The 26,082-nt window shown below is 36.8% G+C and overlaps 2 protein-coding genes across 5 annotated transcripts in view; one reads left to right on the forward strand and one right to left on the reverse strand.

Annotated features, from left to right (window-relative positions):
• Positions 1–26,082, forward strand: part of ACAD11 (acyl-CoA dehydrogenase family member 11) — a 99,311-nt gene that overhangs the window by 39,341 nt on the left and 33,888 nt on the right. The window contains 4 exon segments of the mRNA XM_025882183.2: positions 3,156–3,233; positions 3,925–4,063; positions 9,382–9,489; positions 10,905–11,003. Coding sequence (XP_025737968.1) covers positions 3,156–3,233; positions 3,925–4,063; positions 9,382–9,489; positions 10,905–11,003 — 424 coding nt within the window.
• ACKR4 (atypical chemokine receptor 4) lies at positions 10,966–16,849 on the reverse strand. Of its 4 annotated transcripts, XM_073900078.1 has the most exons (4): positions 16,721–16,735; positions 16,107–16,233; positions 13,884–13,910; positions 10,966–13,679 (listed from the first exon to the last, which is right to left on the reverse strand). In XM_073900078.1, exon 4 carries the CDS (start codon positions 13,668–13,670, stop codon positions 12,618–12,620), a length of 1,053 nt encoding a protein of 350 aa, XP_073756179.1. In that variant the 5' UTR covers positions 13,671–13,679; positions 13,884–13,910; positions 16,107–16,233; positions 16,721–16,735; the 3' UTR covers positions 10,966–12,617. The 4 variants fall into 4 exon arrangements, with proteins under 4 accessions (XP_073756179.1, XP_073756176.1, XP_025737958.1 ...); XM_073900075.1 differs by lacking the exon at positions 13,884–13,910 and having other exon boundaries at positions 16,721–16,736; XM_025882173.2 differs by lacking the exons at positions 13,884–13,910; positions 16,107–16,233 and having other exon boundaries at positions 16,721–16,849.

The raw sequence follows: 26,082 nt of genomic DNA on the forward strand, positions 1-26,082 counted from the left end.
GTACTAGTAAAGAACTGTTGCTTTTTTCTAATAGACTTAAGTTTAAAGTGAAAAACATATTGCAAAATTATTTGTAGGCTCAGATTTAAGATTCTGAACTAACATACTGCAAAGCAATATCTCAGTGAATGAGGAAGTTAGATGTTAAAGGTACTATTTGGGGAGAATTGATCAGGCATCAAGCGTATTTTCTGCTTTCTTCTTTCACCAATGTACTGTTTTTCATATTCTAAGAACTAAGGAAAGCTTCTTTGTAATGAGATATTTTATATTAATTCTGACTCCTGCGATACTACAAACGGATTTTGCAGATCTCTAAATGGATAGACTTTAGAACAGGAAGTATTAAATCACACAAGTTTTTAAATAATTATGTAAACATTGGATAATTTAATTTCTCAGAACTGTAGTATCATAAAGAGGTAGTAAGAGATGAGGAGTTTGTAAATGTATTGCATAATATATTTCTTATCAAATACAGTAGCATTGACTATTTCCACGGCCGTACAAGGGATGGAAATAATAACCCTAAACAGGAAATCTCCAATTCAGCTGACTTCCTGACAGAAATGATGAATGCTGTTCATCCTGGTTAGAAAGTCCTTTGTCTTCTTACAGTTTTCACTAAATACATCAGTTCCCTAGACCAGCCATGCTTAATAAAAAGAGCATATTTGTGTATTATATGATTGTAAAGAAGTGGAACAATTTTAGAAAATAATTTTGTAATGTGGCCTTGTGACAGTAGTCACAGATTTTATTTTAGTAATTCTACCAGCATAAGTGTAAAAAAAAAAATAGATACGGAGATGCTATAATAGCAAAATATTAGAAAATGCCATCATAGTCCATGTTTTAGTTCATCTTGATTCTTTTATTTGCACAAATTAGAAATTATTATTACTGTTTTATGTGGCTAGTTTTAAATTTAGATTTACCCATGTATTTATCACTTTATTTACTGGTTCTTCTTGCAGCTCAGATGTTTCTTTTAGGATCAAGTTCCTTTAATGAGAATCTAGTGGTAACCTTTTCTTTGATCTTTCTTTTTTCCTTTTTTCCTTTTTTTTGCTCAGGAGAGGTAAGTAATGATTCAGATTCAGATTCTCTCTGTTTCTTTTTTTCTAATGGCTTTATTTTGCCCTAATTCTTTTTTTTTCTTTAAATTTTTATTGTTATGTTAATCCCCATACATTACATCATTAGTTTTGGATGTAGTGTTCCATGATTCATTGTTTGTGCATAACACCCAGTGCTCCATGCAGAATGTGCCCTCTTTAATACCCATCACCAGGCTAACCCATCCCCCCACCCCCCTCCCCTCTAGAACCCTCAGTTTGTTTCTCAGAGTCCATCTATTTTGCCCTAATTCTTGAAAGATTGTTTTATTGGATATAGAATTCTAGGTTGACAGTTATTTTCTCTCAGCAAGTGAAGACATTATTGCACTGATTTCTGGCTTCATTGGTTGCTCTGGGGAGTCAGTTCTTAATTCTTTAATTATCAGTGATCTGGGGGCACTTGGGTGTTTCAGTCAGTTAAGAGTCCAACTCTTGATTTTGGCTCAGGTCATGATCTGGGAGTCATGAGATCAAGCCCCACGTCAGAATCTGTGCTCAGCAGGAAGTCTGCTGGAGATTCTCTCTCTCCCTTTCCCTCTCCCCCTACCCCTCACTTGCTCTCTCTCAAATAAACAGATAAATCTTTTTAAAAAATTATCATTGATCTGTCCTTCCACCCTCCCCTCCTTTTTTTTTTTTTAAAGATTTTATTTATTTTTCAACAGAGAGAGCGAGAGAGGGAACACAAGCAGGAGGAATGGGAGAGGGAGAAGCAGGCCTCCCACTGAGCAGGGAGCCCGATGTGGGACTCAATCCCAGGACTCTGGGATCATGACCTGAGCTGAAGGCAGACGCCTAATGACTGAGCCACCCAGGCGCCCCCACCCTCCCCTCCTTTTAAGAGCTTTTGTTTCTCTTTGCTATTCAGCAGTTTGGGCTTTGGCTTTATTACGTTTTCTGAACTTGAGGATTGGTGTTTTTCATCAGTTCTAAAAACACAGCTGTAATTTTTTCCAGTATTCCCTCTTCTCATACTCTTTATCTAGGGTCCCCAATTAAACTGATGTGAGAACTTTTCTCTATATCCACCATATCCCTTAACCTTTCATATTTCCTTCTATTGAATTTTTGGGCTTCATTCAAGAAAGGAGTAATTTTTTCACATTTTTCTTCCAATTTTTTTTTCAGCCATATCTAATCTACTTTTCAACCATCCCTAGGGCATTGATTCTCAAAATCTGGAGTGTCAGAATTGCCAGGGCTAGTAAAGAATACAGAAACTGCAGGCTCATTGAAGTAGGATAGCTCGTGGATACTTGTGTTCTCATCAGGTGCCCCAAGTAATTCCAGTACCACTAAAGTTTAAGAACCACTGCTTGGATTTTTAAACTTAATGTGGTTTTTCTTTTCCTCAAGTTGCATTTGATTCTTTTACTTTTTTGGTTGTTGTTGTTCTTTTACAAATTTGGCCAATTTTGTTAACCCTTGTCATACTTTTAATTCCTTCCTTTATTCTTGAAATCTATTGGACACAGATACTTTATTCTGTATCTGATCATTATTTTATCTGTAGTCTTTGGGGAGTGTGATTCTGTTGTTACACTATTGGTTTTGTTAATTTTTGCTAATGGTGGCTTGAAACAAGTAGTTCAGTAACACCTGAAGAATTGGGCTTTTTTGTTTCTGACCACTGAGGAATTTCCTTATTGTTCTTCCAGCACAGCTATTCATTACTATATGTATTTTTTTTCATTGTTTTAAATATTTTCTCTGGCATTTTTAGTTGTGCTACTTTGAGGGGGGTTCCTATGACCACCCATTGAGCTATATTTCTAAAAATGGAACATTCAAATCTTGGTACAAGATTTTGGAAGTCTGTTATCTAATAACAAGACAGCATAATTTTGTGAGCAGCAAACCTCTAGAATTGTTTATACTCGTGTATCTGGTTTTTCAAAGAAGTATTACTGATTAAATAGCAGCTTGAAAAGCTTCTTCACCTAAATATGTTGACTTTGGGTATTAGCAGCTTATGGCATTATTTACTTTGTATTAACTTTAGCTAATGAACTTTTTTCTTGTTATTACTTTAAGGAGGTAACTGAGTTCTATGTTCAAAATGAAAATTCAGTGGACAGATGGAAAAAACCTTTAGTGATTGATAAACTTAAGGTAAGAAAAACAAGAAAACCTTTAATGTTGGAAAATGTATATGCAGGTGTTTTTTGAAACCTTGGTTTATTGCTGTTGTTGTTATATAGTAGATAATAAATATGTCAATAATAACTTTTTAAAAAGAAAGTTAAAAACAGAATCTATAGTATACAAATTAGGTTACATAGTGTTTTGTATATGGTATGTGATGAAGATAGCCTCTTACAGCTTTGAAAGAAAAAATATAATCAACACCACTCACTACCATCTGTTGCAAAATTGTAATAGAAGTCAAGCAGGACATTTGTCTCACATGGGCTCAGTCTAAATTTCATGTTTTTAAATCCTAACCCCAACACATGTATGATATTAAAATGTACAAAATAGTATGTTTAGCATAATTATACTCAAATGTGGGAGATTCTGTAATAACTATGATTCAATAAGAAGTACTCAGGAAAGCAAATTTAGTTTTTCAGCCAAATCTAAGGAAACTTGGAGGAAAAGGCATTTCTTTAACAGTTAGGAAACTGTTGATTTGTAATGAGTTAGTAACTATTTGGTTTTGCACACTGTAGGGTAAATAAAACAAATAACTTCATAAGTGTTTTTAAATTTCAAAAAGCATAAATAGCAATATCTTTTAAAAATAAACTATTTTAGTTCATGGTAAATTATGATCACTCTGGCATATTTATCACCTTGACAGGAAATAGCCAAAGCAGAAGGCCTCTGGAACTTGTTTTTGCCAGCTGTAAGCGGTCTCAGCCAGGTGGACTATGCCTTGATTGCTGAAGAAACAGGAAAATGCTTTTTTGCTCCAGATGTCTTTAACTGCCAAGCACCAGGTTACTATATTATTTAACAACAGAACTTTCTCAGGTATTTTGAGCAGTGTTTGAAATTCCTCTATTTTATGACAGGAAGTTTTTCTACAGTCATTGGTTTATAAACTTGTCTATAATTTTACCTCTTAGTTACTTTGTTTTAAATATTTTTAAAAATGGATCTCATATTCTCATTGGATTATTCTTTTGTTAAACATCATTGCATTAATAGTATTAGTGAGTAGAGGCTACCTCCAAAGGGACTGGCGATATAAAGATTACAGTTTCATGATTGGGTATTAGATATTTATATGGCTAGTTGGAATGGATAGAGAGTTCCAAATTAGCCTATCTCTCCATTTCTTTATCAGGTTTTTTTTTAAGTTTTTAAAAATTTATTTAAGTAATCTCTGCATTCAACTTGGGCTCGAACTCATGACCCCAAGATCAAGAGTCACACACTCTTGCAACTGAGTCAGCCAGGTGCCCCTATTCACCAGTTATTTATTGATTACTTACAACGTGCCAAGCACTGTTCTAGATCCTTGAGATGTATCAAAGAATATAATACACAAAGATTCCTGCCCTCATGGAGCTGATGTTCTAATGGAGGGAGACAAAAATAAATAATAAATATTGTAAGTAAGTAAATTATGTAGTTAAGTTTGAAGATGAAAAGTGCTTTGGGAAAAAAAACTTAAAAAACCCAGCAGGGTAGGGCCACACTGGAATGCTGGGGAACAAGAAATGCAAATTACAGTTTAACACGGAATGGCCAGGAAAAAACCTTTAGTGATTTAAAAACGCTTACTGAGAAAATGACATTGGATACAGACTTAAAAAAGGTAAGAGAGTTAGCTATGCTGATATCTGGGGAAGGAATTTCCATAGCACAAAAAATGCATAGACCCTAAGGCAAGAGTATGATGGGTGTATTCCAAGAAGAGTCAAGGAGGCTGGCATAGTTGGTAGAATAGTAAGAGAAGATAATCAGGGAGGAAAGGGACTTATAGGGCAGGTAAGGGCTTATACCTCCTTTGAAATGGGAAGCCACGGGAGATTTGACCAAAGGAGTGACAAGATGTTATGTCAGTTTTAAAAGAATCACTTTGACTACTATGTTGGGAATTAACAAAGGGAGGGAAGGAAGGAGGCAGGGAGTCTTTTGTAATAATCCCAGTTAGAGATGATGGGGATTTGTTCTAGGGTGGTAGCAGCAGAAAAGGTGAGAAGTAGAAAGATTCTAAATATATTTTGAAGGAAGAGCAAAGAGGATTTCCTGATTGGATATGGGGAAGTCAAAGATGCCTCCAAAGATTTTGGCATGAAAAATTGGAAGGATAAGGGAAGGAGGCCAACTTTTCTTTAAAAAGGTAATATGGAAGAGGGATGCGTGGATGGCTCAGTCATTTAAGTGTCTGCTTTCGGCTCAGGTCATGATCTCAGTGTCCTGGGATCGAGTCCCATGTTGGGCTCTCTGCTCAGCAGGGAGTCTGCTTCTCCCTCTCACTCTCCCCCTGTGCTCTCCCTCTCTCTCAATACATAAATAAAAATCTTTCTTAAAAAGGTAATATGGGGGCGCCTGGGTGGCCCAGTTGGTTAAGCGACTGCCTTCAGCTCAGGTCATGATCCTGGAGTCCTGGGATCGAGTCCCGCATCAGGCTCCCTGCTCAGCAGGGAGTCCGCTTCTCCCTCTGACCCTCTTCCCTCTCATGCTCTCTAGCTCTCATTCTCTCTCTCTCAAATAAATAAATAAAATCTTTTTAAAAAAAAGGTAATATGGAAGAGATAAACCTGGAATGTAGTCTGTAGAAGGTGTTTTCAAACCTGGATTTGTCAAAGAACTGGCTAAGGAACTTAAAACCAAAACAAACAGATTCACAGGCTCCATCCCTATAGTTTTGATTCCGTAGGTCTAGGGTAGACCCTGGGAATGTCTTTTGTCTTTTTTCCCCCAGGTTACTCTAGTTATTCTGTTGTTCCCAGTCAAGGACCAACATTTGATTTGTTGTAGAAGGATGATGGTATGATATTCCTATATTGTCACTGAATAAGTTAGACCTCAGTATTGCCTTTTGTGCTTATTGTGTGGCCCTGCTGCTAAAGCTTTCCCAAAAAGAGTTAATCAAGGATGGAACTACCAAAAAGAAGTATATTGGATATCTAAGAGAAAACACGATCTGGTTGCATAGCAAAGTGTTTGCACTGTGGACTTTGACTCTCATTTGGAACTATGAATGAAGTTATAGACTTCTGATGCATGGTGGAACTTATCCTTGGTGGTTTTCCCTCCTCAAATTACCAATTTATCAAATTACTGCTGTACTACATTTTAATCCAATAATGAGGCTATTGTAAAAGTCAAATCTATCACAGAATTTCTAAAGACTTCATCTCATTTATGTGAAGCTATTACATTATACTGTATAGATGGCATAATTTAGTGGAAGGAGAACTGGTAGTCTTTTAAAAAAATTTTTATTGCTACTCATAGTGAGAAATATAATTTATATTGTGACCCAATATGTAGCATATGTAGTTGTATGTGTATGTTCATGGATGGACGGATGGATTGGGGAACAAGAAATGAAAGGCATATATATTACTGAAAAAGGGTTTCATGAAATAATAGTTTCCTTTATTACATATAATATATTCAGATATTTTCCAGTGAGTCTAATCTAATGTGTTCTATTTTGATCTATTTTATTTTTTTAGCTAATGCTAGCCATAGTCTATTAAATTGATTTCGTGACATACTTATGGGTCATAATATGAAAAAATAATGCTATAGAAGACTTCCTTTGCAGACGCAGCCCTGCCACTATTTCTCCATTTGACCCGTGAACTCACTTTTCACTAGAAGATCTTCTAGTATTAAAATTTCATGAGTCTATCAATTGTACTGTCTAAATGATATCACCAAACTGCTGAAATTTTAAAATTGGCCAGGAAAATACATTTTCTTTGGCTAAAGTATGATTAGCAACTCTCCTTAGCAAACAAGGATGTATAAAACCGTAAGTAGAAAACTAGGCGTTTTCTCTTTGTAGTAGAGATATCTTCATGAAGGCCTTGGGGCATTGTGTTTCGGAGCATTTCCAAAGCAGATAAAGAAGGGAATGTGATTGATGCCAATTAAATACTTTGGGAGGTTTCTTAAGTATAAAAGATGAATTTCTACTCAAGCTTTCCAAATAGTTTGAAAAGCTTATGGGAAACATATGTAGTCTTCCAATTTGTCTTTTGTTTTGTTTTTTTGCCCTTCATGAAATCATACAATATTGTATATTAGGATGTTGAATATAGCAATTTTAATTCTATAGCTATTACTAGAAAATTTGGGGGGCCTATGGGCTGATTTGGGCTAGAGTAATTTTTTTGTAGAAGTGACTTATCTAGGCGTTTTCCCAACCCATAAATGATAGCTTTGTTTTGCCAGCTTCTCAGAATAAACTGACAATTTTGGGGAAGATCTTAGTCAATATTTACCTCATTTGAACTATAACGAGAAACAGTGAATTTAAAATAAGCAAAGAAGGGGCGCCTGGGTGGCTCATATGTTAAGCGTCTGCCTTCAGCTCAGGTCATGATCCCAGGGTCCTAGGATCGAGTCCCACATCGGGCTCCCTGCTCAGCGGGAAGCTTGCATCTTCCTCTCCCACTCCCCCTGCTTGTGTTCCCTCTCTTGCTGTCTCTCTCTCTCTGTCAAATAAATAAAATCTTAAAAAAAAAATTAAGCAAAGAAAACAGTGAGCTTCATTAATTATAACTCAAGATTCATTTTCTCCCTCAGTCAAAAAGAATTTTAAGCTAATGTTAATCTACTAGGAATTTTGTGCATTTTAATATAACTTTGGCTCTGTTAATAGTGTCTGAACAGAGTGCAACCACATTTTGAGAGACTTAACTTGGATTTAACTCCATTTTCATAGGCATTTCAGTGACTGTCCTTCAAGTCATGTTTAGAGGTGATACTGAAAAATTCTTCCTGAAAATCTTATGAATAATCAGGGCACCTAGGTGGCTCAGTCGGTTAAGCGTCCAACTCTTGATTTCAGCTCCGGTCACGATCTCAGGGTTGTGGGATTGAGCCCTGTGTCAGGCTCCCCACTCAGCGAGGAGTCTGCTTGAGATTCTCTCTCTCCCTCTCCCTCTCCCCATCCCCCCCACCGCACGATCTCTCATTCTCTTTCTCTCTAAAATAAAATAATCTTTTTTAAAAAATCTTATGAGTAATCAGTTTTCAAGGGAAAGGGTTTTTTTTTTTAAGATTTTTATTTACACATTTGTCAGAGAGAGAGAGAGAGCATACAAGCAGGGGGAGTGGCAGGCAGAGGAAGAAGCAGGCTCCCCACTGAGCAAGGAGCCTGATGCGGGACTCAATCCCAGGACTCTGGGATCATAACCTGAGCCAAAGGTAGATGCTTAACCTACTGAGCCACCCAGGCATCCCAAGGAAAGGTTTTGTTTTTGTTTTTGTTTTTGTTTTTTTTAGAAGTTTTATAGGAACAAATATCAGAGAAAAGCCCGTAGGGGGTTTTGCTCCATGGCAGATATGAAGCATTCTTTCTTATATGAGAATGATAGTAGTATATCAGTTACTGAACAATGCCCTCTGAGGTTTGGAAAGGGTCTTAAGTTATATCTGCTGTCATTTTCTATCAGGGATTCTGTGTTTAGCATTCTTGAGATACTACCTAGTACTTTTCTAGATGGTGGGGGTGCACAAAAGTAAGAGCAATGGTAGAGTTAAAGAGACAATATTACTCTGAGTTCAGAAGAAGGAGATATTTCTGACTGGGTAATCAGAGATTCTTCACAATGGAAGTGGCTCAGAAGCAGGAATTTACTTAGGAATGATGGGTAGAATTGGACTTGAGAGAAAGCTTGGCACAGGCCAATATGTGAAAGTTAGCACAGTGTATGTTTGAGGAACAGGAGTCTCAGCGATGGAGTCTTAGTAGAGCATGTAATGATAATTGTTCTCCAGGGGCATTGCAGTCACTCCTAGCAAAGCATATTTGCAAGAAAGCAGGGAAGGATTAAGGCAGTAAATTGTTTTCCTCAGACCTTAATTAGGAGTGAATTAGGGACGAAGCAGACAAGTGTGTAATTCAACACAATTGAATAAATATGCACCAAATGCCATATACTTATAATAACTATTTATGGCATACCTTCATTATAAATTATATTTACTATTATGTTTCAAAATATTTTTGTAAACAGATGTTTGCCTTAAAAAGATACATGTGTATATTATCAACATAAAATTTGGATTTCATATTGGTAAATTTTTAAAATGCAAAAGAAATGTTTTTTCTTATTACATACAGATACAGGGAACATGGACTTGCTCCACCTATATGGAAGTGAAAAGCAGAAGCAGCAGTGGCTTGAGCCTCTTCTTCAAGGGAACATTGCCTCCTGTTTCTGTATGACAGGTAAAAGCAAATCATGGTTCTCCCCTTGTGCAGTCAGACATCCTGGAGTTATTATAGATGAGCTAAAATGAAAGAATGGCTTTGTATTTCAGGCAAATTTGCCCATGGACAGAGATGGGCATATGTTTATTTTGAGCCCAATTTCAAATTTTGGCATTTTTAACTGTGCAGAATAAAATTGTCCTCCCCTTTGGGAGGATACCAGGTGATGTTTTCTGGCAGTCTACTTTAGGCATTTAGCAGCAGAGTAAACCTAACCTCAGAATCTTTTGACTTGCATTTCTAAAATTGCCATGTATGTATATTTAATATCTTTTTTGCCCTTGTGTGTGAAATAATCATCTTTGTAATAATTTTTATTGATAGTTACAAAATACTTAACTCTGCCATAAACCTAGAAAAATAGACTATTCAGCAATGCTGGTCACATAATTCAAATTATGATCATATGGGAAAGTAAAATTCGGAGCCTGTTAAAAATGGGTTTGGTACCATTTGTAAATAGGAAACAGCAATTGAGAATTCTTCAAAGGAAAAAGTCATCATTTTATAGTTGAGTTTAGAATTAAACTAAATGTCATCTGGCCATAATTTTAGCCAAATTTAAAAGTCTTCTATAACACTGTATGTATTTATAATAGCAAAACTGATCTCCATTTAAAATCAGTGAGAGGCATTTATTGAACATCTGCAGTGACATGTTGTCCACAAAGCACTAATTGGAGGTTACAAAATAAGTACACAGATCCCTTTCTAAAGGAACCCCATGGGTCTCTAGTTTTAGAAATAGAACACACAAAATATCTGAAGGACCCATTTAAAAGAGCAGCATATTAACAAGTGCAGATTACTGTGATTGAGGGCTAGCGTGTACATTTTGAAATGCCATATAGTAAAGCAGTTGTGTGAGGGTGTCCCATGGAAAACTTTCTGAAGACATTGTGCTGAGCAGGCTTTACAGAATGCAAAATAAGTCAGGGACCGCATTCCTGATGGAATTTGCAAGGTACAGTTGGAAATTGTCTAAGATAGTAAACTAGATGGTAGGGAAATCTGGCTTGCAATATTTAGTATTTAGTAGATTTCCATTGTGGACAATAAACAACAATATTCCTAGTCTACTTTTGATGATTAGAGAAAGGATTGAGTGCATTATCTCAAATCATGTATCAGTGAGGAAGCCAAGAACACAATTCAGATTGCTGATCCCAGTGTTTGAAATTCATTCATTCATTCTTCCAGTGCACATTTACTGAATACCTACTATGTGTAGGTTATAGGAGAACCAGGGTGGAAGTGGGGGAAGGATAGGAACATGCCTCTATCCTCAAAGAGTTCACATTTCCTTATCTAAAGTCTCTTTGTAAACTGATGATGTCTGCCTGCCTGTAAATTCAACCTTTGCTTATTTATAGAGCCCAATGTAGCGTCGAGTGATGCCACAAATATTGAATGTAGCATCCAATGAGATGGAGATAGCTATGTAATTAATGGCAAGAAATGGTGGAGCAGTGGTGAGTATTCAAATCCATCCTTTGTCCCAGGTGCTGTGCAGAATAATATGATACATAATTATTAGTTTCATGATCACCATTCTTTAAATTCTGCCTTTGAAAGCATATTCAAATTTAGAAATATTTAATTAAACAAAAGTAATTTTTTAAAAATATTTATTTATTTTGGGGGCACCTGGGTGGCTCAGTCGTTGGGCATCTGCCTTTGGCTCAGGTCATGATCCCAGGGGCCTGGGATCAAGCCCTGCATCGGGCTCCCTGCTCAGCGGGAAGCCTGCTTCTCCCTCTCCCACTCCCCCTGCTTGTGTTCCATCTCTCGCTGTGTCTCTCTCTGTCAAATAAATAAGTAAAATCTTAAATATATATATATATTTATTTATTTTGGAGAGAGAGAGAGAGTGCAGGGGTGGGGGTTAGGGCAGAGGCAGAGGGAGAGGGAGAGAGAAACTCCAAGCAGACCCAATGCTGAGTGCAGAGCCCGACCTGGGGATTGATCTCACCACCTGAGCCAAAATCAAGAGCCAGAGGCTCAACCGACAGTGCCACAAAGGCTCCCCAAAGAAAAGTAATTTTAAAATAACATATCTTGGTTAGGTGATACTTATTTTAAGAGCAGAAAACATGTCTTTTTTTTCCTACAATTTTACAGTTCACAGTTTTTTATAGTTTGCGAGAGAGAAAATTCATATTAGTGCACACTATTGATCAATGTAATTTCTATCAAAATTAAATTTCAGTAGGGACATATTAAATGAACTGTAATAATTTATAAATGTAGTTAAAGAGATAAGATATACATGTTATTAAAAATTGTGTCACATACTTTTATTGCTTAAAAATGCAAGTGCTTAAGCAAAATAATAAGAATCTGTATATAAGAAAATGTATTGGTTAGTCAGCCCTCAGTAATAGATTCACATAAATGGATGAGCCCTTTAGGAAGTCACAAAATTGGCATCTAGGTAAATATGATTATCTAAAGATTGCTTCTAGAGTATACGTGTAAATCTAACAGGATAACCAGCTTATTACTAAAGAAAATTGACATCATGGAAGCAAATTACATGTTCAGAAATTTACCAGGGATAAAAAGAAAAAAAAAAATTTACCAGGGATGTATTAAAAGGGCCAGTAAAGCTTTTTATGTAATTTTTTAATTGTTAAATTGTTATTCTTTGGGGTCTTAGGAAATCACAAACTAAGAAATAGGAAAAAAGGATTAAATTTTGCTGTATAGTTATTCAAGTACTGAAATTATGCAGTGAAATCATTCTTACATTAGACTTTAGATCATTTAAAATAATTAGAAATGCCCCTTAATATAAGCCTTTTTATTAATCTGTTTCAGATGGCCTAATTCATAGCATACTGTTTTTATTATTTATGTCTGTTAATACTATTTTCCAATATTGTTAATTTTAAGTTCATGTTTTGTGCATTTATTATTTCGTTTCCTCCTCCGTTGCTATATTCTTCCCATCCTCCCCCCACCTCTTGATTGCTGTAAGTTGGCACCACGGTGTTTGAGATTTAAGTTTCAGAATAAAGCAGATGTTTTATCTGAAGGAGAAGCAGCATTCATGTGTATCGAAGCAAGAGACAGCAGTGTTGCATTTAAATGCTAAAAGTACTGGTTGGCTCTGTAGGATCTTCTGAATCAAAAGGAATCTCCTCCACGTTTTGTCTTTGTCTTCTCCAGGACCCGTATTTCTTAGCAACTTTCATAATGTAGTTTTTAAAAGAGGCTCCCATGAAAACATACAGGATTGGGTTGAGGCAGCTGTGAAAGAGTGCAATGCTCTCCGTGATTTGGACGGCAACATCCATGCGTTTGCTCATGTCACAGTCGGTGATCAGGGAGTAGATGATGTCTATGACTTGGCAGAACCTGACAATGTTATAAGGCAGCTGAGTGACAATGAAAACTATAACCACTGTGAGCAGAACTTTGAGGGGTCGAGATTTTTTAATGTTGGGCATCCTGATGAGTGTCCTTGCTGTGACAAAGTAGCACACTCCCATAATAAGAAAGGGTATTACAAATCCGATGCAGATTTCCAGCATTTGAATTGATGCTTTCACTGAGGTTCCTAGGTGATATGGAAAGATGGGAATGCACCTAGCCTTGTGATTTACTGTATAAAAAACCAGCTGAGGTATACTCAGCAAGATGGCAGCCGTCCAGACACAGAAACACATAAGCCAGCATGGTTTCCCCACTCCTGTTTGACCTGGGGCTTTAGTTACTGCCCAGTATCTGTCTATGCTGATACAAGCCAGAAACTGCATTCCAGAGACAAAGTTGACTGTGTACAAGGCTGAAGTGACTTTGCACATGATTCTCCCTAAAACCCATCCATGAACTGCATTAACTGCCCAAAAAGGCAGAGTGAATAGAAGGAGTAAATCTGCCACTGCCAAGTTCAGGATGTACACATCCGTTTTGGTTCTCTGCTTCTTGTAATAGGCATAAATTGCCACTACTATGGAATTGCCTGCAATTCCAATGACGAAAGCTATTGTGAAGAAGGCAGGCAAGAAAACTTTTGCAAATTTTCTGACTTCCTCTTTTATACAGATCACTTCATACTGACTATAGTCATGAGTGCCATTCACTTCATTTTCCTCATAATAGTAATCTGTTGACTGGTTGTGTTCCAAAGCCATGGCTCCAATCTAAATGTCAAAAAGAACATAGAATATTAATTTTAATATTGTTTAAAAGGAAACACTTTTTAATCTAGCATATGTTTTGTTCTTTTACTAGAGAGTAGATTGTTGCTATAACATAGGTGAGGCTGAATCTGCTGCTCTTTGAAATTTGAAATTCTTCAATGGAAGCCACACTGGAGTATATACCCAAGATTAGTTCTTCATCACCTGTTTTTACAAGTCTCTGTGCAGGAGCTGGAATTTACACAAGAACAATAAAAATAATACCCTGAGGAGCTTTCTTAATCATTAAACCCTAAATCAAAGTAATGACTTTTATGTAAAAATAGTTTTTAAAATATGAAAATTTAGTCATTTCAACAAAAGGAATAAAAAGTCTTATATTTTTTACATATACAACTTTGTGATTCTTATGCAGGATATTGACAGTAAATTAAATAAATTATTTTATTCATCTAAAATAAATTTATTTTTCTTATTTATAAACTTATTTTTAAAAATAAATTTATTTTAAAATAAGTTAAATAAATTACCTCAGTGTTTATACTTAATTTCACTAGTTGGCCTTTATAAAACAAAGTTTCCTCTACTTAGCTTCCCTTCAAAACCTGTCACACATGCTGAATGTTACCATTCAGTAGCATCATTCCACCAGTTACCGAAGTCATAAGCCTACACTGTCCTTGACCTCTCTCACCTTCATCCCTAATTTCCAGTCAGACCCTAAATTCTGATTTTACCTTCCCAATAGATTGTGAATCTGTCTCTTTTTTTTAATTTGCCCTCTTTGACACATCTGCACCATTCGACCACCATTGTTTCTTACCTGGCCTATTACAATATCTTCCCAACTGGTATCTGCTATTCTTAATCCTCCTTACCACTTCTTTGTCAAAATCATTTTTCTTACTGCCACCAGAGTTCTATATCTCTGAAATGTAAATCTGTCACTCTTCTGCTTAGCTCCTCACCTGAAAGACACATTACTCCACCTGAAAGATATAATCCAAGCTCCTTAGCATGATGCCCAAGGCTCCCTCCATAATGTGGTCCTACCCATGGTTCCTGCTACATCTCTCTACTATGCACCCCATGCTGTGCTACATCTCTCTACTATATGCCCCAGTTATAGTACTCATCTGCAAGCAGTTTGCTGGCACACACCATGCTGTAGCACATGTCTACGCCCCAGTTATAGTACTCATCTGCAAGCAGTTTGCTGGCACACACCATGCTGTAGCACATGTCTATATCATAACTCATTCTGTTCCTTCATCTGATAGACTGTTTCCTGCCCTTCTCTTAAAGGGCCAATTCCTCCTCAGTTAACTTGGACATCACCTCCCCAGAAGACTTTCGTGATCCAATAGCTATATCTACATACATACCTACGTTCATTCTCAGAGAACTGACCCCATCCTGTGGAAAAGATGGGTTTCTTAGTTCCCTAAGAGTATGACCTGTTGGATTTATGTTTGTAATGAATACCTTATGGAGTGGCTGCTATACACTAGGTGCTTAGTAAATATTTGTCAAACTAAAGGTTTTACAAGCAGATATAAAGCTATTAGTCTAGAATAGATAGATGATATGGCAGGAATCTTCTTGTCTCATCATTAGTTATTTTACTGTATTGGTTATTAACACCTTATAGAAGTAAGATAAGCTTGCACAGAATTCACAAGTTTGGGTTTTTTTTTTTTTTTTTTTTAAGATTTTATTTATTTGCCAGAGAGAGAGAGAGAGAGCACAGGCAGGGGGAGCAGCAGGCAGAGGAAGAGGAAGAAGCAGGCTCCTGGCTGAGTAGGAAGTCTGATGTGGCACTGGATCTCAGGACCTGAGCCAAAGGCAGATGCTTAACCAAGCCACCCAGGCGGCCCCAGAATTCACAAGTTTTAAAATGTATATAAAATTGACTTTCAGGGGCGCCTGGGTGGCTCAGTCGTTAAGCTTCTGCCTTCGGCTCAAGCCATGGTCCCAAGGTCCTGGGATCAAGCCCCACATCGGGCTCCCTGCTCCTCGGGAAGCCTGCTTCTCCCTCTCCCACTCCCCCTGCTTGTGTTCCCTCTCTCACTGTCTCTCTCTCTCTGTCAAATAATAAAATTTAAAAAATCTTAAAAAAAATAAAAAAATTTAAAAAATTGACTTTTAGTGTTTTTATTTTACTGCTGAGTTTTATTTTGCTTTTTCCTTAGCCTTTCTGTCTCCCTTTGGTTATTTTTGTCCTTGGAAGAAGCTCTAACATTCTTATAGAATCATTCAAAACAGTGTGCCAATTTATGGTACATTTCCAAAAGAATATTCTTATTCTTACTAACTCTTTTTGGATGAGTAAAGCAGAGAAGGCTCCTCAAGGAAATATACCACGTAGAAGAACTGCTTTCATTATGTACAAACCAGGTGCCAACAATTTAAAATGACTATTTTTACCCGTAAGTTTATTTGAAAAGTTCCAATCTAGAAGACCATTCTATTCTGATCATCATTTTCTTATGTGTTAATTATTAACACAGTATGAACTTTGTTCTTTCTTCCTCATTCATCACAAATCTTGAACCTGATGATAAGGAATAAAAAGCCCAAATAATATAAGACACTAAGGAAGTATATTTTTAAATAAGAATCTTACTAAAAAATGTGAGTAAATAGGACAGGAATGGAAATTATTTGCAGGAATTGATCCTTCTGGCAGATATATAGGAACACATTTTAGATGTCTTTATTACAAGAACAAAAAAATAGCATTTGTAAAATAAAGCAGAAAAAAATGTCATAGCAAAACCTATTTTCTCATTAACAAAGTTTTGTAGGCAAGTAATGATATTAACATAATACCAGAAATAATAAAATATTTTCTTCTTGCTGTATTCAGATTTTTGTTTTAAGATTAAAGTGTATAGCTGTTTTCAAATAGCTCTTTTTTGCACATGTTAACATTTAGATTTTTGTGCATCAAGACTCCCTTTACATAGGTAAATATACAGTCTTTGGGCTTTAAAAAACAATCTTATCCAAGTTAGAATGAGAAAATGAAAAAAACCAACCTGTTTCAGCATGCAGAGAGGAGCAGTCTTGAGTGTAGAGTAAAATCAAATGACCTCTTTAACTCAGGCTACTTTTGTTTTCGTTTTACACCCCGCCTTTGTCTTGCATGCAAGAGGGCTTTCCTGAAATTTAACCTTGTGAGCACTTGATCTTTTATTTTTTGTATAACCATGCTGTGAAGTCAAATCCAAGTTCTAAAGTGTCTTAGGGTACAAATTTGGGAAAGAATTCCATCTTGTTTCAAAAGCTACATACCTTTCAAAGTTTCCACTTAGATGAAAGGAACAAGAAAGTGCCTGCTGCTGAGGAACCAATGGCCAAACCAAAAAAATTCACCCCAGAGAGCATCAAGGCAGCTAATGAGCACTTTGTAGATAGGATCTAGAGAAATAGTCTCAAAAGTTACTTTGTTTAGGAAAGAAAAGAAAAATGACTTTAACTCAGAAGGTTCTTTTTAAAGACCAAATTATCACAGACTAAATTCTGAGTAATAATTAGGCATTTATAGAACTTAATATTTTTTGTGTCACATCATTTAATATTTTACTTAAACTATTAAAGTACTCTTGACTTTGCTATATTTCTTCCCTATCCTTGACCCCAGAGTATGCCTTTCCCCATGACTTTAAACACTCTTGCCCTCTTTAAACTTTTTTTTTCAAAGACCAGCATACAAACCTTCAAAATCCTTCTGTCTGGGGACGTTGTTCTTCCCACGGTTCCAAACAAATGAAAGTTAGAGAAGAAGTGCGGGCAGATTCAGCCCTTCTATTTGAACTGGACTCTCCATACATTTGTATAACAATACCCTTTATTTCTTTTCTCATGCAAAGCTAGGCTCAGTCTCCAGTTGCAGAAATTATAGGCAGCATATAGATGGGTCTTGTTTTTTTATCCTTTCTGACGCCATATCTTTTGATTGGAACATTTAGTCCATTGATGTTCAAAGTAATTATTGATATATATGTATTTATTGCTATTTTGTTACTTGTTTTGTGGTTGTTCTTGCAGTTTTTCTCTGATCCTTTCTTGCTCTCTTTCATGGTTTGCTGGTTTTCTTTAGTGATATACTTGGATTCCTTACTCTTCATTTTTTGCATATCTATTACTGTTTTTTGATTTGTGTTACCATTAGGTTTATATATAACATCTTTTGCTTATAGTAGTCTATATTGAGCTGATGGTTGCTTAATTTTGAACTCATTCTTTACTCCTCTCCCCTCCACATTTCAGATATTTGGTATCATATTTTACATCCTTTTATTTTGTACTTCTCTTGACTGATTTTTACAGATATACTTAATTTTTTTTCTTTTGTGCTTGTATTTTTTTTTTTTACTCTTACTTCTGGTTTTTGTTTTCCATTCACAGAGCCCCCCTTAACACTTCTTGTAGGCATGGTTTAGTGGTCGTGAATTCTTTTAACTTTTGTTTGTCTGGGAAATTCTTTCTCTCTCCTTCTATTCTGAATGATAACCTTGCTGGATAGAGTGTTCTTGGCTGCAGATTTTTCCCTTTTAGCACTTTGAATATATCATGCCACTCTCCTCTGGACTGGAAAGTTTCTGATGAAGAATGAGCTGATAGACTTACAGGGTTTCCTTTGTATTTAATGGTCTTCTTTTCTTTTGCAACCTGTAACATTCTTTCTTTATCACTGTTTTTTGTTTTGTTTTGTTTTGTTTTGCCATTTTAATTGCTGTGTGTCTTGGTGTGGACCTCCTTGGGTTGAATTTGTTGGGGGGAATCTCTGTGCCTCCTGAATCTGGATCTGTGTTTCCCTTTCCAGATTCAGGAAGTTTTCAGCTCTTATTTCTTCAAATACATTTTCTGCCTCCCTTTCTCTCTCTTCTGGGATCCCTATAATGTGAATATTATGCTTGATGGAGTCACTGAGTTCTCTAAGTCTATTTTCGTTATGCAGTATTTGTCTCTCATCTCCGCTTGATTGCTTTCCATTACTCTGTCCTCCAGGTCACTGATTCGTTCCTCTGCTTCCTATAGCCTACTATTTATTTCATCTATTTTATTTTTAATTTCATTTATTGAGTTTTTCATCTCTGATATGTTAGTTTTTATCTCTCTGTCAAGGGTCTCACTAATGTCCTCCACCTACTTCTGAAGTCCAGAGTATCTTTACGATTATTACTTTAAATTATCTATCAGGCCCATTACTTATTTCTGTTTCACTTCGATCTCCTGCTGTGATTTTTTTCTTATTCTTTCATTTGGGACATATTTTTCTGTCTCCTCATTCTTCTACCTCTCTGTGTCTGTTTTGGTGTTAGGAAAGTTAAATACATCATCTGCTCTTGAAAGTAGTGGCTTTATGAAGAAGAGGACCTGTAGTGCCCTGCAGTGCAGTGTCTGCTGTTCACCAGAACCTGGCACTTAACCTGTGTGTGTTGCTTGCATCCTGCTCTTGTGTCTGAGTTGCTTTTCCTTTCAGTCCAGACATCTACACTGAATCTCTGCCTGTTGTGAGCTGTGCTTGCTCTCTGTGATGTTAGTGAGACCCACGAAGGCTGGTTCTGAGGGGGCATGACTGCAGAAGGGCTTGCGGGCAGGACGACGGAGTTAGCAATATTTATTCTGAGCTTCTAGTCCTAGGCTGGATCCCCTGAAGTGCGGAGGCATTAACAAAATTTGTGCTGAAGCCAGCAGTCTTGGAGTGGGCAAGTGTTCCAGGAGAACTTATGGGTGGGGTGCATTGCTAGCAGGTTAGGCAGCAAGTGTCTGCGCAGCACCATCTCCCACATGTGGCTCTGTGTTTTGGGGGGGAGGGGGGAAGCTGGTGCCCACCAACTCCTTTGTTCCCAGAGAAGTTCCCCAACACACTACAAAGTCAGTATAAACAGATTTCCTTCCCATTGTGCAAACTGTTGCTTCTATGTTGCCTCTCTGCAGGCTGTCAGCTATCACTCCCCTCCCCATTTGCCCAATGCTGAGTCAATCGACTTTTAAAGTTCCAGGCTCCAAGTCTTACTGGTTATACAAACTCATGGAATTCAGCCCCTCCAGTTTTCAAAGCCAGATGTTATGGGGATTCGTTTTCCCTATGTGGGTTCCATGTTACTTTCCCCTCTCTGCACCCACAGTTCCCTCTTTCCTGCAGGCAGCTCCCACTCACCTTTTCTATTCTTCCTAACCTCTTCAATGTGGCTTCTTTTCTACATTAGTTGTGGAGTTTGTTTTGCCAATCCTCAGATAGCTTTCTGGTTTATTTACTCAGAGGTGATTGAAATCTAGTTGTAAACATGGGACAGTGGTCCGCCTACTCAGCCATCTTTGCAAAGCCTCCTCTCTTACCTCCTGTTCTTGATCTTATATACACTGGAGCAGTGTGAAGTGAACAAGTAAACCTCCCCTAAATTCTCAGACAGGCCTACAAAATCCTGCAAGGTCTGCCTCCATCCCTCATTGCCTCTCTGACCTTATTTCCTATGCTTTGCTTGTTTGGTCTGCCACACCAACTTTCTTGCTGTTTTGGAATGTACCAGTCACATTCTTTCTTAGGACTTTTGTACTGGCTCTTCTGTCTGTCTGGAATGTGCTTCCTCTTAATATTTGCAGGTCTTACTCCCTCATCTCTCAAGGCTTTGTGCAGTCACCACCACCTCCTCACTGAGGCAATCCCTGATTACTCTATTTAAAATACCCCTCACCTGCCTATATTCGAATCTAGCTTACCCATAGTACTTATCCTCTGTTAATTTACTATATAATTTGTATTATGTTTGCTATTATCTCTCGCCCTATATTAGAATATAAGTTTCATCAGAGCAGGGACTTTTATTTGCTTTCTTCAGTGATACATACCAAGTGCCTAGAATAGTGCCTGGCACATAGTCAATATTTTGAATTAACAAATAATCCTACTTTCCCTTCTGATTATCAATCTATTGCACTTTCCCTTGATGCTGTACTTCTTTAATGATTCATTTATAACTTCAGCCTCCATAATTAACAATTATGTAATCTCTTCAATCCATCTATATTATATGTAGAAACAATACTGACTTGTGAGCCCTTGTTCAGTGCTATTACTCCTATCTAGAATACTCCTCCCCCTCCACTTTAGCTCCCTACCTCCTATTTAGGATTCAGATTCAGATCTGACCTTAACATTACTTAATTCAGGAAGCCTTCTTTAACCTTTTAGATTAGATCAGATGTATGTACTCTTTACTCCTATAGTACAATCTCACTCTGTTATTAGTACTTAGTAAAATTTTCTATCAGTAAAATTTTCTATCTTCCATAGCAATCATGTATCCTGCTATATCCTCAACATTTAGCTGTATGCCTTACTTATGGTACCAGTTTATTGAATAATAATTCAATACATGAATGAATGAATGAATGAATGATTCAGTAAGTCAATCAGAGTTTAATTTATCCTCCACAGACAAGTTTAGCAATGGAGCTGGAATTTTTTTTTTTAAGATTTTATTTATTTGACACAGAGAGGGCACAAGCAGGCAGAGCAGCAGGCAGAGGGAGAGGGAGAAACAGGCTCCCCACTGAGCAAGGAGCCTGATGCAGGGCTCAATCCCAGGACCCTGGGATCATGACCTGAGCCAAAGGCAGACACTTAACCAACTGAGCCACCCAGGCACCCCTGGAGCTGGAATTTTAAATCCAGATCTTCAGTCCTAGGCTATTTCCACTTTATCATACGATCTCTTATACATCTTTGTTATTCCATGATATCATCTATTATAGAACCTTGGTAATTTTAAAGGGTATTTAAAAGTATCCTTTTCCTTTGTTTTATACCCCCCAACAATCACATGCTTTCTTGTAAATAGGATTCCCTTCTTGTAAATCAGTTATAATGCTATAATCTTTATATCTTTCAAAATCACACATCATTTTTTGCTAATTCACACACATACCCAGCCCTTGGGGCATAAAGGATCTCAGGATCAAGCCTCTTTTGGTGTTATATATCATATGAAATAAGGTGAAACTAGTATATTGCCTGGCCTTTTCCTGTATTTTCCTCCTCCCCAGAAAGAACTAGAAGAGATGGTGTTGACAGGGGAGTCTTGACAAGATATGAAAGGCAATCATATAGCTTGGAGATTAGGGAAAAGCATCATTTACCTTAAGCAACTTAAGAAGGTGCTAACTTACTCCTTTAGTGCACCCCCATTTTTGATACTTGTCTCCTACTTCTCATATCCCTAAGAATGGAGTCTTTGTGATTCCAACTAGCTGCTCACCATAAATTGTCTCTCACCCTTACCTGCCTTAACATACCAATGTCCCTCATTCCTGAAGAATCTCTCTCTCCACATCCATTTCTCAGCCTTCCTCTTGTAGTGCCATTTTGCTCAGTGATAGATGTTTGGGAAAGCAATCTGACTAAACTGTATACTGTATTATCATTGAAAATATCATTGATATTGAGATATGTATTGAACATTTAGATAATACCATGATTTCTCGTTAGTGTCCATATTACATATTCATATTGTATGTGAGTTTTTTACTTAGCATTTTCTGTTACTCAAAATTCACTATAAATGTAACTTTTTAAAAGATTTTATTTACTTGTTCAAGAGAGAGCATGAGCGGGGAGAGGGGCAGAAGGAGAGGGAGAAGCAGACTATCTGCTGAGTAAGGAGCCTGATGTGGGGCTCGATCCCAGGACCCTGGGATCACGCCCTGAGCCAAAGGCAGCCACTTAACGAACTGAGCCACCCAGGCCCACCTATAAATGTCATTTTTATAGCTAAATAATATTTTGTTGTGTAGATCATAATTTGCCTTCCCACTCAGCTGTTATAGGACTTGCAGAGTGTTTCTAGTGTTTTGCTATTACAAGTGATGCTATAGAAAGCATCTTTGTAGATAATGTGGGAAACTGAACTTAATTTGAGAAGTGTTGAAGAATGTGATTAATCATGTGTAATTGTCTCTTTCTTACACAAAAGATAGCGTTCTTACCATTCACAGTATAGACTAATTATAGAGTTCTTCAAGAAAAGTGCATTGAAAGATTCCTTATTCTTTTTGGAAGGATTCCATTGTATCGACACAGCCCAGTCTATTTAAATAGTCTCTTATTGATGGATATTGGTTTATGTCCATTTCTTTGCAAATACAAACAATACTACTGCAGTGAATAATATTATGCCATCTATCTTTTCATTCGGGAACAGCTATATCTATAGGATAAGTCACAGAAGTTAGATTGATGGATCAAAGAGTAATTGAATCTGTAATTTTGATGGATATGGCCAAGTTGTACTACCTAGGGATATTACTTTGTATAATAGTAGTGTCTATCAATAATAGAAGTGTCTATTTCCATGGAACCTTGCCAATAGAATGTGTTATTTGACTACCACTTTGCTTTCTAAATGACTTATAACAGATTCAGTACTCTTTGCATCTTCTTGCTGGTCATGTATGAAATACTTTCCCCCAGTTGTTTTTTTTTTTTGCTTTTTAATTTTGTTTTTCATATACAGTAGTTTTATATAGACAACTCAATTGATCTTGTTCTATTGATTTCATTTATCATTTTTAAGGTTTAAAAATTTGTTCCCATCCAGACAAATTTCATAATTATTTTTTCTACTTTTTTTATGGCTTGATTGTTTAAATTTTTAATAATTTTCAACTCTGATATTTGGAATTGATTTTGATCCAACCATATTCTGTAACAATGACAGCAATAGTCCAGCATTTAACATTTATTGTGTAATTACTATGTATAGCCTTTCTAGAGGGAGAGTAAGTGAATTTCAAAGGGTGTTTCCCCCCATTAAAAATAACACATATTCCAAGAGTAAACATTAGATTGGGGCTTTTTCTTTCTTTCTTTTTTTTTTAAAGATTTTATGTATTCCTTTGACAGAGAGAGCACAAGCAAAGGGAACAAGAGGCAGAGGGAGAGGGAGAAGCAGGCTTCCCAGGAGCCCGATGTGGAGCTCGATCCCAGGACCCCGGGGCCATGACCTGAGCCAAAGGCAGACACTTAACCAACTGAACCACCCAGGCTCCCCAATTGGGGTTTTTTCTTAAGTGTAGGATTGTATGATAAATATTTTTTTAACATATTTATTTAGATTTTATTTATTTATTTATTAGGGAGAGAGAATGAAAGCGCAAGCAGGGAGAACTGCAGGCAGAGGGAGAAGCAGGCTCCCTTCTGAGCAAGGAGCCCGATGCAGGACTCGATCCCAGGACCCTGGGATCATGACCTGAACCGAAGGCAGACACTTAACTGAGCCATCCAGGCGTCCCTGATATACATTTTTTTTAACAGATGGAAATTTCATTGTAAAATGGCACTAAACTCATAATGGTTTTTTTATTCCAATTTGAATTGAAGCTAAGTGTTAGTATTAAAACTAAGACCAAGTGAAGTTTAAGTATTTCACCTCAAATTCAATGTAGAAGAAATAGCCTTGAGACTTTGTGGATGGCTAACTGTGCTTCATGTTATATGCTGTTTACATCATTTTACTGTTACCACATCCATACCCAATGGTCATGTTTTTTTCCACCTGCCGTTTTTCCTTGTGTTAGAGAATGATTTTGTTTGATAACCATACAATTTGTAAGAGCCTAAAAAATTAAAACTCCCCAGCAAATATCAGAGGATATTTTCGGCCTGACTTAATCCTGTCACTTGCACAGCCTTGAAATACCAGAGTCTGAATTAAAAACAAAATTATTTTATAGTGCCATCTATTTTCATTCATGGAGGCTGTGACACCACAGATACATTTAAATGTTTCCTGGCCTATTCAGATTTCCTCTAATATATTTCATTTACAACATTTGTTATCCTGTTCATTAACTAAAATAATAAAAAAAAGAGGGTCACCTGGGTGGCTCAGTCGGTTAAGTGTCCAACTCTTGATCTCAGCTCAGGTCTTGATCTCAGGGTCCTGAGTTCAAGTCCACATTGGGCTCCATGCTGGGCATAGAGCCTACTTAAAAAAAAAAAAACCCAATAATATAAAAGAGCAAAAGCTCTATTTAGAAGAAGGATGTGTTTCAGCTGCTGCACCTTCCAAGTTCAGCTTGTAGCTAAGTTGAGATGATATATTTGTGAGGGTTTTTTCCCATTTTCTGAAACATCAAGGTTAAATCAAAGTATCTTAAAATTTACAACCTATGCACTCACCCTTATTTCCTCTACTTAATGACCACAAAAGGAGAGCCAGTTTAGAGGTTTTATTTCTTAGAATCTGAATTATTCTCCATATTAGATTGAATGAGGCAGAATCAAAGAATTATTTGCCTTGTTTCCTGAGTTTCTTCAAAATTTACCTGATATCTGAAATCTGTTAAGCACTTACTTTAAAGCCATGGCAACAATTTTTCATGATAGAGCAAGACAAGAAATGCTATTGGGAAATACTAGAGAAAAATATATTCTGGGTATTGGAAAAAGAGGGCTTTCAGCTAGGTTTAGGGAATTATTTAGAAAAGATTTTGCTTTTGAAGGATTTAGCTTCTGGTCATCTAAGTTTAAAATCCACAAAACCTTAAAAGATTTATCAAAAATGTCCTTGATTACTGATAGAAAATAGAGAAAGAAAAGATCTCTAGCAAAAATGAACTCCAAATTGTTCCATTGTGTCCTAATCTGATTTCTGAAGTACTCCTACCATGGAAACAATGTGGATTATGTAAAGCAAGTGACCTGACCCTTTCACCCTGTGGGCCTCAAGGTTTCCTACAACTAAAACTTCAAAAACTCTAACTAGAAAAATACTCACTTGAAAATTTAAAAGGGAGCCTCTCTGGAAAAAAATTTTTTCTCTGATTTCTAAGAATCAAAGCACAATTGCATATTATTACATCACCAGGACCAATCAAGGGTAAAAAAAAAAAAAAAAATTCCCCAGCCCAGCATTTTCCAGATAAGAAATTTCAATTAAGATCCATAATTCAATGTAGATAATCTGTTGTCTGAATTATCCTAATGTTCTTCAGGTTGATCCTCAGATTAGTGGAATTCATTTTTTTTTTACCTATTAGCACCTATAAAAGTCAGGACATACTCTTACAAAACAGTGATACGCAATTTGGAAATTCAAATATGATTCAATAAGCAAGGATAGTCAAGTGAATTCACCTTGATGATATAATCTGAGACTTTTTTTTTTTTTAAAGATTTTTATTGACAGAGAGAGACACAGCAAGAGAAGGAACACAAGCAGGGGGAAGTGGGAGAGGGAGAAGCAGGCCTCCCGCGGAGCAGGGAGCCCGATGCAGGACTCAATCCCAGGATCTGGGATCATGACCTGAGCCAAAGGCAGACGCTCAGTGACTGAGCCACCCAGGCGTCCCTAATCTGAGACTTTTTTAAACTTAATTTTGAAATATGTGA

Source organism: Callorhinus ursinus, unplaced genomic scaffold, assembly GCF_003265705.2.
Source record: "Callorhinus ursinus isolate GAN/ISIS: 27379988/994484 unplaced genomic scaffold, GSC_fseal_2.0 scaffold1, whole genome shotgun sequence".
Lineage (NCBI taxonomy): Eukaryota > Metazoa > Chordata > Mammalia > Carnivora > Otariidae > Callorhinus > Callorhinus ursinus.